Raw genomic sequence first — 14,123 nt, forward strand, 5'->3', positions numbered from 1 at the left:
ATACCTGTTTATAAGGGATTCTCCTGTTGTCTTATGATAGAACACTGGAATCGGAACACCCCAACTCCTCTGTCTTGAGATGCACCAATATGTCCTTCTGTCCAGCATTTCTAGCATTCTATTCACTGCTGATGCAGGAATAAATTTCACTTTTTTTAACAATTCCTATGAAATAACCATAACTAAAATTATTCAGGGTTGGAGAGAATTCAGAATTTAACAAAAGGATACTACTTATTCTCTGAGGGCACAAAAAGCTACCGGCAGAAATCCTCACATATTGATATAATATGCTCCAAAGTGATATCTCATGGATATCACCACCACCACCACTCACTTTATTTTCTGCTTAAATCTACCTATCTGAACTACTTATATGACCCCTGATACCAAGCACCTTACAATCTTTAATGTATTTATCCTCACATGCCCCCTATTATCCCAGTTTTACAGATAGGGAACTGAGGCACAGAGAGGTTAAGTGATTGCAAAGGTCATACAGGAAATCTGGGCTTGAGTGGAGGTATTGAACCCAGCTCTCCCAACCACTGGAACCTTTCTTCTGAGTCTTAAATGGGAAAGGGCATAAGTGCACAATTAGTCTAAAGTTGGTGGCAAATAAATGAATATGTAACGGTTGGTAATTTCTAAAGTAACTATTAATAAGACTGATTACAAACACTTTGCAGCTGATAGCAAACACTTAGGGAGGAAAGCATACTTTTGAAGTGGAATGTACATGTTATGCAAAGACCCCATATGATAGTAATGTCCTTTACACTCCCTCAAATAGCAAACTATGTAACGAAGTGTGGTACCTGGGCTGTAACCTTGATATTTGCTGTGTTTACAAACCACTGTTTGCTTGCACGAATAATCACTGGTTTCTTAGTCCTCCAATCATATGGGTAGCTATGTACACATTTCTCCTCTTTTAATAAACTCTTTGCTGCTTGAAGCATCTGAATGACTAATGAGAGTGAGAATTAAGAGTTAGAGGTAATAAAAAAAATCAGATTAACCCAACACTACTACTGGTGCCACTAACTCCACTTCTTTCCTTTCCCCAAAATCCAATTCCCATCCTTGTGATAACAGGAAGTGCCAATATTTTGTTCACTGTAAAATTAGTTTGGTTTACATGAGCCTTCAAAATATTTGACAGAATATTGACTAACTGAACACAAGATACTAACCAGCTTCATTTCCTTCTTCCAGTACAGCCTTGTTTTGAAGCTCAGGACCTGCAGCTTCTGTAAAAAATCCACCTTCATCCACCAGGCAATCCTAAAAACAAGAATATTTTTTAGTAATGTCAAAATATCAAGGGACTATTGTATTCCTGTTATTTTACAAGAATCTGAAATTATGAACTAAGATTGCAGTATAATATACCATACATCTGAAGCAGGCTGAAAAATAAGGTGTCACTTTTAATATTTAAAGGTAATTATGATGTAACAACCCTGAAATTTGTCAACATGCCACTGAGCCTGAATCCTCAGCACAGGATGAACTCCACTGAGTTTGTGAAGATACAGCATTCATGTTATTACACCACATCAAAGAGTACTATTCCACTTAATTCCTAACAGATAGAATAACTACAAGCAAAACAGAAGTACACTTAGCCAGAAATAATGCCAAGGAAAAAATCTTAAGCACAAGTTAGATCATGTCAGGCTCAGCTTTAAAACAGTGTATTAATCCTTTCTGCCAGAGCTCCTAAAGCACACAGATATTGCAAATTGATTACACATATGGGGATCACTTCATCCATCACTGAAACAGCCACTTCTGAGGAGGAAGGTGTTAGCCTTTATACAGAGCAGAACACTAGCTCAATAGAGAAGGCAAAAATTACTTTATCCATTTGAAGCTACAGGGGAAGGCAGACAATTTCCTACATTGGAAATTTAGCCCCAGTCTTGCAAGAAGTGAGGTGAGACGTTTTTGGCAACAAGCTGCAAAAATCTCACTTTTACGTTTAATCCAAATGACTGACACCTTCCACAGAACAGTACCCCATAACATCATGCAGCAGCATTAGTTCAGCACTGATTAAGAGTGAACAGCACCACCTAATCAACTATCAACACTACTATAGACCGTATGGTCCAGGGGATAGGGTGCTAGACTGCAAAATACAAGAGCTGAGTTCTATTCCCAGTGCTGCCACTAGTTTGCTGCATGAGCAATGGCAAGTCACTTAGCCACTTTTTGTCTCAGTTTCCCCTCAGTATAACGTAAAGCACTTTGAGATGTATTTAAGCAAATACTCTTGTCACCATCTCCTAGATTTTCCTTGGACAGCTCTCCTCCAATTACTAATTCCTTTATTCATGCAAATTCCTTTATTCAAGAGCTGATCAGATTACACTCTGATGATCTCACAGCAAGGGGGAAAAAAAAAAAAGCCAAGCCAAAAGAAATCTAGAATATTACAAGGAAAAATTTACATGTTATAGAACTGTAGTAAATTATTTGACAGGTAAGCTCCTTTTTCTTTTAAGCAATTCCCATGAAAGAGGATTAATTTATTCCTTTTAGCTAACACTTGTTACATTTACAGAGCATTTTTGCTCCTCCCCAAGAATCTCTCAAAGACCTCAAAGCTCCTTGAGAGATACTAAAAACAACAATTACCTATATTACTGATGGGTTGGCAAACTGAGGCACAAAAAGTTGCAATTTGCAACTGATCTCTCTGTATTTATAATTTATCTTCTCCAAAAAGGAGTATTCCATTCCACTGCTACGTTACCAAGGTTAGGCAACACTTGGCTGAAAAGCAGAACCATTTTTCCTACTTATGTTTTTAGAATCCAAGCCTTTGCTCTTCCTCAGCCAATGCTGTTTACAGCAGGTCTCCAAGTTAATCAGGGACAGTGAGATGGTTACATACAGGTGTCAAAACAATTTTAAATGTCATGCAATATGTGTAAGTTATGTGACTCTTTACATTTTAGTGGTGTGTGACCAAAAATATACAGGTTAAAAACGAGGAAAAAAACAAACAAACAAAAGTACCATGGGCAGCTGGTGATGGGAAGCTACACTGTAATCCTCCATACCATGAGCTGGGGCTGTGTGAACTAAACCTGTTCCTTTTGCCATTGTCACATGATTTGCTGGCAAGAAAGGGGACTCTCTGCCAGGAATTGTGGGATGAGCACAAGAACCATTTTCCAAATCAACACCTGAAGCAAAAAGAAATGGGATATTCAACAATTTATGAGCCCAGCTTGTATTTTTCAAAGTCATAGAACAAAAAAATTACAATTCATAAACAAAAATGCAAGTATCCATACTCTGATACAGTTTTTCCTATCCACCCTCCAGAGTACTCGGCTTCCCTGTCTCCCCATTTGTGCCACTCCTACACAGACACACCCCATACATCCAGGAGAATATTGTTTTCTTCTGAGCCAGGCAACGCTACTCCAGCAGTAGTTGAGCTATATAAAGCACTCCTAGCCTAAAGGCACTAAGTGCATTCTTATCTGTTTCCGTTCTAGGTCTCAATGTACCAGGACCCAATATTGACCTCTAGTATCCAGGATGGCAGTGTAATATACTGTGATCTAGTGGTCTGAAGACGAGGCTGGAGACAATCGACCCAAAATCTATCCCCAGCTTTGCTTTAACTTCCCATTTGACCATATTTATTTATATATACTGTATCTTTAAGAAGTTATAAAACAAAGGCTCTCATCTCAAGCACTAGGCAACTAACCATTGTAAAGTACAGTGACATTAAATATCTAACATCTTCCCCCAAACCACGCAATAAAAATAAACCAGAGATCAAATTCAAACAATACTTCAACACCTTCCCAAATGCAAAACCTTACTGCATCTCTCCCTCCCCACAAGCCTGGATAAATAGATTCAGGACTAAGATGGACAACTGTAGGTCTTAAAGGTAAACAAATTTCAAACTGTGGAGGAAGGAGGCAAGAAATAGGTTCCAAAATTGAGACTTTTGTCATCAGTGCTCCATTTTAGCTCTCATTTCAGTTGCTGCAGGTCATCTGTAAACCACAGTGACTTGAGCAGATAAAGCCGGAGAAGAAGACATCTAGGGCCACTTTGTTGATCGCTGAGAATGAGATTATAAAGTCTGGCCAAAACATTCCTCCTATTGGAGAAATGGATAACTCACATCCCTCAGGAAATGGTCAGGTTCCATCAATCACTGAGAACAGGCCATACAAAAGAATTCCTCACTCCCTCAGGAAAGGCGCTCCGCCACCTCTAATCAGAGGCAGTAAGGATAGGTCCATAACATGGGTAAAATTTCCAACGGACACCCACAATTCCAACTCAAATTCCAAATCACAAGTGTGGACAACTGCGCAGCTAGCAATCACCTAGGATCGTTTAACGGTCCTCAGGTGATCATGAATTCCTGAACTAACTCAGAATAGACAACTACAGTACTTGGATGTTAACAACACAGAACACTATCAGCCTTCATACCTCTAATGCCTCCACAGTGAGGAATTTCAACAGCCCACATGAGGATTTTGCAGTGAAGCAGGCAATCAGTACACTAACACCAGACCCATGTTAACTTCATTTGGGACTCTCGTACAAGATACACACAGTACATATGAACCAACTTTGGGTTATGAATCCACCTGAATTTCAGGATAGATGCATTTTTCAGAGTAGCAGCCATGTTAGTCTGTATCCGCAAAAAGAAAAGGAGTACTTGTGGCACCTTAGAGACTAACAAATTTATGTGAGCATAAGCTTTCGTGAGCTACAGCTCACTTCATCGGATGCATGCAGTGGAAAATACAGTGGGGAGATTTATATACACGGAGAACATGAAACAATGGGTGTTACCATACACAGTGTAACAAGAGTGATCAGGTAAGGTGAGCTATTACCAGCAGGAGAGCAGGGGGAGAAAAAACCTTTTGTAGTGATAATCAAGGTGGGCCATTTCCAGCAGCTGACAAGAACGTGTGAGGAACAGTGTGTGTGTGTTGGGGGGCGGGGAATAAACATGGGGAAATAGTTTTACTTTGTTTAATGACAGATCCACACCCAGTCTTTATTCAAGACTAATTTAATGGTGTCCAGTTTGCAAATTAATTCCAATTCAGCAGTATTTCACTGAAGTCTGTTTTTAAAGTTTTTTTGTTGAAGAATTGCCACTTTTAGGTCTGTAATCGAGTGACCAAAGAGGTTGAAGTGTTCTCCGACTGGTTTCTGAATGTTATAATTCTTGACGTCTGATTTGTGTCCATTTATTCTTTTACGTAGAGACTATCCAGTTTGGCCAATGTACATGGCAAAGGGGCATTGATGGCACATGATGGCATATATCACATTGGTAGATGTGCAGGTGAACGAGCCTCTGATAGTGTGGCTGATGTGATTAGGCCCTATGATGGTGTCTCCTGAATAGATATGTGGCAATGGGCTTTGTTGCAAGGATAGGTTCCTGCGTTAGTGGTTTTGTTCAAAAACAGACTCCAACGAGAGACTGCTGAATTGGAATTAATTTGCAAACTGGACACAATTAACTTAGGTTTGAATAAAGACTGGGAGTGGATGTGTCATTACACAAACTATTTCCCCATGTTTATTTTCCCTCCGCGCCACTGTTCCTCACACGTTCTTGCCAACTGCTGGAAATGGCCCACCTTGATTATCACTACAAAAGGTCGTCCCCCCGCTCTCCTGCTGGTAATAGCTCACCTTACCTGATCACTCTTGTTACACTGTGTATGGTAACACCCATTGTTTCATGTTCTCTGTGTATATAAATCTCCCCACTGTATTTTCCACTGCATGCATCCGATGAAGTGAGCTGTAGCTCACGAAAGCTTATGCTCACATAAATTTGTTAGTCTCTAAGGTGCCACAAGTCCTCCTTTTCTTTTTGAGGATAGATGCAAAACAGCACCACCAAGGTAAACTGTATTCCTAGTCTACTCCTCATGTGCTATGCTCTATATTCTGTACATAATTATCCTCCAACTTCTTTTTCCATTTTACAAATGGGATAACTTCTGTAAAGCACTTTGAAGTATATGGTTGAAAAGTTACTACCACCACCACCAACTCACTATGCTGAATCTTTGATATATTTTGATTACTGTTCTTCAGATTATTTTTAGCTAAAACTACTATAAATACATGTGCAAAGTGTAGCTAATGAAACACAAAGATATTCTACTTTCACATCAACATTTTAAACAAACGCCTACAACATACTATCTTACAAATTAACATTCAGAGTATGTTTAAACTCTTACCTTTACATGTTGAAATAACTTCAAATTGTGTATCCAAGATGGCAGCTGTAGACTCAACTCTATTTGCAGCCAGAATGTAACATTCACCAGTATTTGCACATTTTACAATGGAATAGCTATAAGACAAATGTATTAAATACATTAAATTAGAAAAAAAATCAATATTAGCAAACTATATAGTTTACAGTACTAAAGTTTACTTTTTAAATTTTTTAGATGTTTGCTGCTTTTAAATCATCTGAAAATGTGATTTTAACTACAAAAATCCTACAAATGTTTCATGCTCAAAGCTTCAAATGATTTCAATAGAACGAATGCAAAAGCAGGACCTAAAGTAGCAATAACTTTAGAGAACTAAAAATAAAGAATAATTAACTTTTTAAAAAGGAGATGGGAAAAAGTCTGAAATTGAGTTACCTAAAAATTAAAAATGCCATTAAATAAACCTAAGATGCCTACTACTTCAGCCTTGCTATTAGGAGGACTACAACTCTGCTAATAGATATTGATACTGACGGAAGCAGATTCAGAAAGTTAAATAAGTTAAATACATACTCTGAATCTGGCATATAACAAATAGCTTGATTGGCAGGAATAGTCCAGGGCTGGGTGGTCCAGATTAGCAAACTAACAGTTGAAGATCCATCTACAGATGCAAATTAACAAATATGTTATTTGTCATAAAATCCAAAGATATCAGAGTCTTAACAAGAACAAAATGTTACAAATCATACCTATCACAGAAGTCAGTTTAGGAGGCGATTTCAACAAGGGGAATTTGATATATACAGAACGACTGACATGCTGCTGATTGTATTCAAGTTCAGCTTCAGCCAAGGCTGTACTGGGTGAAGATCAGATATGGGTTAACCACATTAACATGAAAATGTATTGCTCTCTCTGCTTCTATTTTAGAGATAAAATGGAAAGTTGATTCTTACTTTGCTGAAGGAGACCAAAATACCGGTTTATAGTCCTGATAAATGTAACCCTAAAGGGAAAAAACACAGAGTTAACTTGATTAAAACTACATTGTAACTTAAATAATTTAAGGATTTTGTTAAATGACACACTAGCATACCTTGTCATACATTTTGTGGAAGACACTCAGTTGTTTTGCCTCATACTTCCTATCAAATGTGTGGTAGCAATTAGTCCAATCTGCCATTATACCCCAGCGAACGAAGGCAGATTTCTGTTTCTCAATTGCCCTTTCTGCAAATTCTTTTGCTAAAAAGGAAGAATATTTTTTAAAAACAATGTACTTTTAAAATCTGCATGATCACTTTAGTTTTAGAAAATGCTAATGGCTTACTTGCTAGAGGAAGCTTAACCTCAGCTGGGAACAAAATAAATATAAAACTAAACTAAGTGATTTATATAACAGCAACTTTTGCAAGCCTCAAAATCCTTTATTCATATGAGTCGTCCCATCAAAGTGAATGGCAGGGTTTGAAAAAGCCAATCACCTACAGGAAGCTTTTTCAGGTAAGCCATTCATTTTAATAGAATGTAAACTTTAATTTTAAAAGGAAAAAAATTCTAATCCTTATGGTTATGAAGACAACCTGCCAAATATAAAATGAATGTAAACTGATCAACCGCTGTAGTGCCTCTTCTGCTTTTCCTAGCTTTCCAAATCAGCAAGCAGCTGCCTGAAATTAAAACCAAGTTGGTTTAAATTGCTGCTATTCAGAACTAGAACTGGTTAAACTGTAAATTGCAAATAATTTTTCAAATTAATTTTGATTTTTTTAATTGCATAAGTTTTCACATTCCTCCCCGCCCCCATTATTTTGCAAGCTCTATTCAGAACCCTGAAGGCAGCAGTGATGTGGTCTAGAATCATAAATGTCATGCTCCATCCGCCCTACTGTTATGTTCAGAAGTTATGAACTGTAGGAGGTGGAGTGGTGCTGGTGGGAGAGGAAGAGATTCAAGTAGGGAGAGATGACAACAACAAAATATAGGAGGGCTGGGGCAGAGAGCTGTTCCCTGGCAGCAATCAGGAAGTTCTGAAAAGGGTAGAAGAGCATCCTCTATTCCAGAAGCTACAATAGGATAAAGTTTAAAATGTATCAAACATCTACTAACCAGAGGCTAATAATAAAGATACAGGCTCCAGTACATTCCAGGAATTGTACCCTGGGTGAAAAGTCACTGCATTAATGGTTGGCTGAGGTTCTCAAATGAACACTGCTCCTGAACATCTACTATCACCTACTAGCCAAAGTATGATATGAACGGGGTTATATAAGGGGTTTTATGCTCTCCTCAATGGGAATAATCATGAACAATAAGCTCTACACACACACACAGGAATTTTATTCAACCCTAAAATGCAGCTCCATCTGGAGTAGGTATATGGTAGCTAACCAAGATGCAAGTCAAGTATATAATAGCACCATACAAAGACAGAGAAAAGGCATCTACTTTTCTAATATAGCTAAATCCAAAACGATCTCCCCATGTACCACATTATTTTAAAAGCATTACTTTAAACCACCACTACTATCAGAATAGCATAATCAACATGGGTTTGAATATTATGCCCTTTTAAAATTTAAACTACAAGCCAACTTAAAATGGAAAGAAATTTCATTGCATATGTGACTTAATCGTCTGAATGCTTATTATCCCAAAATCACCTAGCAATAACTAAAAAAAGTTATTGGAGAGAACAGTTAAGTTCAAAGCAAGTGAATGATGTATCATGTTTTCCATAACTGCTTTGCCAGTGCATACAGACTGCAGTTTGCAAACACAACCTTCTCAAGAGATGTGAAGTTACAACAGCACGTAAGCTACATAGTCTAAAGGGCACATGGACGATAATTGCCAGTCATTCCACTGCATGACAAAACCATTACCAATAAACCAGCTACAACACGTGATCAGAACACTTTCCATCTAATCCATCATGAACTCTCAGAAGGCACCACCTACACAGTTTCCCAATATTATACATGGTGTGGGGGGTAAAAAACAAATGTGTTTTCATAGATTCCAGAGCCAGAAGGGACCACTGTGATCTAATCTGACCTTCTGTATAGCACAGGCCATAGACTTTCCCCAAAATAATTTCTAGAGGATATATTTTAGAAAACAGCAAATCTTGATTTAAAAATTGTCAGTGATGGAGACTTCACTGCAATCCTTGGCATTCATTGTTAAAAATGTTTCCAATCTGAATTTGTCTAGCTTCAACTTCCAGCAACTGGATCACATTATTCCTTTCTCTGCTAAAGAGAACAGACAATTATTAAATATTTGTTTCCCATGCAGAAACTGGTAGACTATAATCAAGTCACCCGTTAACCTTCTCCTTGTTAAACAAAACAGATTGAGCAATTTGAGTCTATCACTAGAAGGCTTTTTTCCCCCAAATCCTTTAATCATTCTCATGGCTCTTCTCTGAACCCTCTCCAATTTATCAACATTCTTCTTGAATTGTGGGCACCAGAACTGGACAGCAGCAGTCCCACCAGTGACAAATACAGAGGTAAAATAATCTCTTTCCTTTATTGAAGATCTGCCCATTTATGTATCTGTAACGAAGCAGAATTTTTTTGTAATATTTTTATCAAGTCTATGTGTGTCTTTGTTTCCCCTATATACTGCATTGTTACCTAACAAAGGGACTGTTTGCTCTCAGGACAGGCTAAAACACAGGTGTGAATGGTGCTCAGTTGTCTGTGGCCTTAGGTCCCATATCAATGGAGCTCTTGAGAAAACAATGGCAGATCCAGACTGGACATGGACACCTAGCAACCAAGGACCCAAAGAGATACAGACTTCCCTGTCTCTCTGCATCTCCCTAGCTCAGGAACAAAGGACTGGGGGAAAGGGCTGGTGTGAAGTGGAAGTTAGATGTTGGCTGAGGAAAGCAGTTAAGGATACACCTGGGAGTCTAACAAAGAAGAATGGATAGATGGAGAGACAGAGCTTGAATAAACTGGGTTCACTACAGCTTGGCTGGGCTCCCCAGAAAAGACTATGCTTTAACCTTCATTTTTCTATGCTAACCTAAAGACTTTCTATGCTGTGCTCCATTTGACTAATAAACCCTTCTGTTTTGACAACACTGTATGAATGCCATTACAGATGCTTGCAGAGATGTATTGATCCACACAGAACGTACAAGTCTCCTTCAGGAGTCTGCCTCAGTGGGACTCACTGAATAGAGCTCATCATCTGAAGTGGGAGTGCTGATGGCGAAGAGGTCCAGCCTAAGAGGTGGTGAAACCGTGGGACTTACCCTGGAGGAAGAGTGAGACCCCTTGAGACCCAAGATTCCTAGAGACTGTTCTAAAACTGAGGCCGTAGAACCAATCCTGTGGATCTATGACAGCATCCCAGGATCACATTAGATCTTTTGGCCACTGCATCACAATGGGTGCTCTTGTGAAGCTGATTATCCATCACAACCCCCAAGTCTTTTCCAGAGTCACTGCTTCCCAGGTAGAGTCCCCCATCCTGCAGGTATGTTCTATATTCTTCTAGATGTATATACATTTAGCCATGTTAAATGCATATTGTTTGCTTGCTCCCAGTTTACCAAGCAATCCAGATTTCTCTGAATCAGCGACCAGGCCTCTTCATTATTTATCATTCCCCCAATTTTTGTGTCATCTGCAAACTTTATCAGTGACGATTTTATGTTTTCTTCTAGGTTATTAATAAAATGTTAGGGCCAAGAACCAATCTGCACTACCCCATTGGAAACACAACTATTCAATGACAATTACCCATGTTCCTGATCCCCATAATGATCCAGATTAGTTCAAAAACATTAGGGGAAAAAATAGTCTTCTTTTCAAAGATATTTTTCTTTTTAGGTTCAGCAACTCAGCATACAACCTCAATAAAAATTGGATACAATACTAATTTCATGTTACAGACCTGAACTACATTAAAATCCCAGATGTACATTACCTTTAATTCCCTCTCTCCATCTATGGTTATTACAGCTTACAATGTGTTCATACAAACTTGTACTTGATGAACCCACTTTACAAAGGTCACCCTCCTTGTAAGCTTACACTATGTATTTTGCAGATCAAGTATCATCTAATAACCAAGATGTTCCTCACAAATTTCAGTGTACTGAAACTAAAATGAAAACACACAGAAAGATAGCAAAATAATATTTCACTGAAGACTCAAAAACAACTTATAGAATACAATTATTTAAGTCAGAAATGTTTCTACGAAAATTTTGCAAAGGACAGTTTACCTCTCTGTCTAACCTCCATCGGTGAAAGATTTTGAGTTTCTTTGAGTTCTGACAATGCTTTCAATTCAATGGGCAACCCATGACAATCCCAGCCTGGTACAAAGTGCACTTTGTAACCTCTCATCATATGGAACCGATTAGTGATGTCTTTCAAAATCTGGAAAAATGTTAAACCCAAATGTTATTTTTGATATAATTGTTATTACCATCCTCATTCCCCTACATATTAGCATGATATATAAAGTAATATACAGATGTCCTATCCACAAAAACAACAAGGAGTCTGGTGGCACCTGAAGAAGTGTTTTTTTACCCACGAAAGCTTATGCCCAAATAAATCTGTTAGTCTTTAAGGTGCCACCAGACTCCTTGTTGTTTTTATACAGATGTCTTACTGATTTTGGTGAACTCTGCAAAATCCAAGCACAATCAGGAGTGTTAAAGATTAAGTTTCAGCCTTCACATTTATGTTTCTTATTGCATGTTACAGCACATCATAAGAACTTCTTGATCAACGGACAACCAAATTTTGCACAGCTGAAGGCCAAAGTTTGCAACTACACAGGAGCTTGAGGGTTACACGAAGTGGAATTATCATTTTATTATAGTAACATATTTCTGAAGTCACTATGCACATAATATTCAAACTATGCATCTAGCAGTTTGCCAGGACGAAGTAGAAACTGGATTTACTTTGACAGAATGAAAATAAGTTTATAATCTGAATACCAATGTGAAACTATAAGTACCACACAGAGCAATTTGTTATTTTCATTGTTACTGTATATGCTTAGCCATTAAAGAGAAATGAAGGGCCCTATCCTATAAAGTAGTGAATATTCTCAACTTGCATTTACTTCATTGTGAACCGAGAGTGCACTGCACCTTACAGAAAGCATATAATACCTTAAACATACTACTCTTATACTTACCTTATTTAACGCGTGACCAACATGAGGGTCTCCATTGGCATACGGCGGCCCATCATGAAGACAAAATTCATTCTTTGTGTTCCTTTGTCTTTGCCATGAATATAGTTCTGAAAAACCACATTTCTGTACAGACAATATGAAAACATTTAATTCATTATATGCTTGCATTTTAGTAGTTCAAAAAAACTTTTCATTTTAACATCATTCCAACAGTCAAAAAACTAAGAAGAAGAATTGCTCGAACTCCTCAAGTGAAGACTCTCCTCTCTGGGGATTTAATATCTTGTAAATTACTTGCCAACCTCCACTACTAAGCTAACAATATTATGCCTGTTTTCTTACATTAAACAGACCACTTATTTGGCCAGATTTGTTCTTGATATAACTCCTCTGAAATCGAAACAACACCTGGGACACATCTGGTTCATGTTTAATATTCATCAAGCTTTATGAACCAAAATCTTCTGTCTTTCTCTACCACTAACTCAAGATGGACTAAACTGATAGGGAGACAGGTTTGTAGGAAGCTCTTGTGACTGCACGTTTTAAGAAGGTTCTCAACCGTTTTTTTCCTGAGGCCCCAACATGCTATTAAAAACTCCAGGGCCCACCTGTGCCACAAAGACTGTTTTTCTGCATATAAAAGCCAGAGCCAGCATTCAGGGACACCAAGCAGGACAACTGCTGGGGCCCCACACCACAGAGGGCCCCGCAATGCTAAGTTGTTCAGGCTTCGGCTTCTGCCCTAGGTGGCGGGGCTCGGGGCCTCAATCTTCAGCCCTGCATGGCGGGGCTTTGGCTTTCTGCTTTGGGCCCCAGTGAGTCTAATGCCGGCCCTGCTTGGCGGACCCCCTAAAAACTGCTTGCGGCCTCCCCAGGTGGCCCCAAGTTGAGAACTGGTGCGTTAAACAACTGCATGTTGACCATTTGTTTTACCATTTCTCCCGTAAGCGTAGGGCTACACTAGTGAACAATCATAAACGCATCTTCTAGCAGGGATATTACTCGGGTCTTCTGTAGGGATGGGTTTTAACGTGTGCGTCAGATGTTATAGGGGTGGGCTTTGTGACACAGGTCACCCTCCAGGGCTACGCCAGACTCATCAGAAACCGCTCGCTGCGAGAAGAGGGAACAACATGAACCCCCCTGGCCGCACAGTCCAATGCTGGGGGGCTGCAGGCCACGCGGATGGACGGTGCCGAGCAGGACAGCTCCGCACGAACCCCGCGGGCTCCTGCGCGCGGTACCTGCTGTATCTCCACCTCGGCCTCGGGCTGCAGCCTGCCCGGCAGCTGGGCGGGGAAGCGGCTGCGAGGCAGCAGCACCGTCTCCCGGTACTTGGAGTCCGCGCGGCTCTCCGAGCTCGGCAGCCCGCTCTTGGCCCCGGAGGCTGCCGAGCGCGCCCAGCCCCACGCGGCCCCCGCCGGGGCCCCGCGCCTGGCTAAGGAGGGCGCCCTCCGCGCCCACAACATCCTCGCGGCCTCCCCCGGCTCTCGCCGCGCGCTCCGGCGGCGCTTCCGGCTCGGCTACGGACAGCGGCGAGGGCGGGACGGGCCGCGGGGAGGGACACGCCGCCTTGAAAGGCGTTTCTCTCTCTCTCTCTCTCTCCCTCTCTCTCTGCGGAAGGGGGAGGGCTGGAATGTTGGGCGCCGCCGGGGCGGCAGGGACTAATGAGCCCAT

The 14,123-nt window shown here is 40.1% G+C and overlaps 1 protein-coding gene across 2 annotated transcripts in view; it reads right to left on the reverse strand.

Annotated features, from left to right (window-relative positions):
• IARS2 (isoleucyl-tRNA synthetase 2, mitochondrial) overlaps positions 1-13,915 on the reverse strand; it is a 52,465-nt gene extending 38,550 nt beyond the window's left edge. For both annotated transcript variants that reach the window (XM_027827116.2, XM_043543628.1), the window contains exons 1-12: positions 13,691-13,915; positions 12,444-12,566; positions 11,512-11,668; positions 7,357-7,505; positions 7,217-7,266; positions 7,010-7,119; positions 6,831-6,921; positions 6,276-6,391; positions 3,031-3,200; positions 1,197-1,287; positions 819-970; positions 5-165 (exon numbers count right to left, since the gene is read on the reverse strand). In XM_027827116.2, coding sequence (XP_027682917.2) covers positions 5-165; positions 819-970; positions 1,197-1,287; positions 3,031-3,200; positions 6,276-6,391; positions 6,831-6,921; positions 7,010-7,119; positions 7,217-7,266; positions 7,357-7,505; positions 11,512-11,668; positions 12,444-12,566; positions 13,691-13,915 — 1,595 coding nt within the window. The remainder of the gene's footprint in view (positions 1-4; positions 166-818; positions 971-1,196; positions 1,288-3,030; positions 3,201-6,275; positions 6,392-6,830; positions 6,922-7,009; positions 7,120-7,216; positions 7,267-7,356; positions 7,506-11,511; positions 11,669-12,443; positions 12,567-13,690) is intronic.
• Between the last annotated feature and the right edge of the window lie 208 nt (positions 13,916-14,123).

Source organism: Chelonia mydas, chromosome 3 (genome assembly GCF_015237465.2).
Source record: "Chelonia mydas isolate rCheMyd1 chromosome 3, rCheMyd1.pri.v2, whole genome shotgun sequence".
Lineage (NCBI taxonomy): Eukaryota > Metazoa > Chordata > Testudines > Cheloniidae > Chelonia > Chelonia mydas.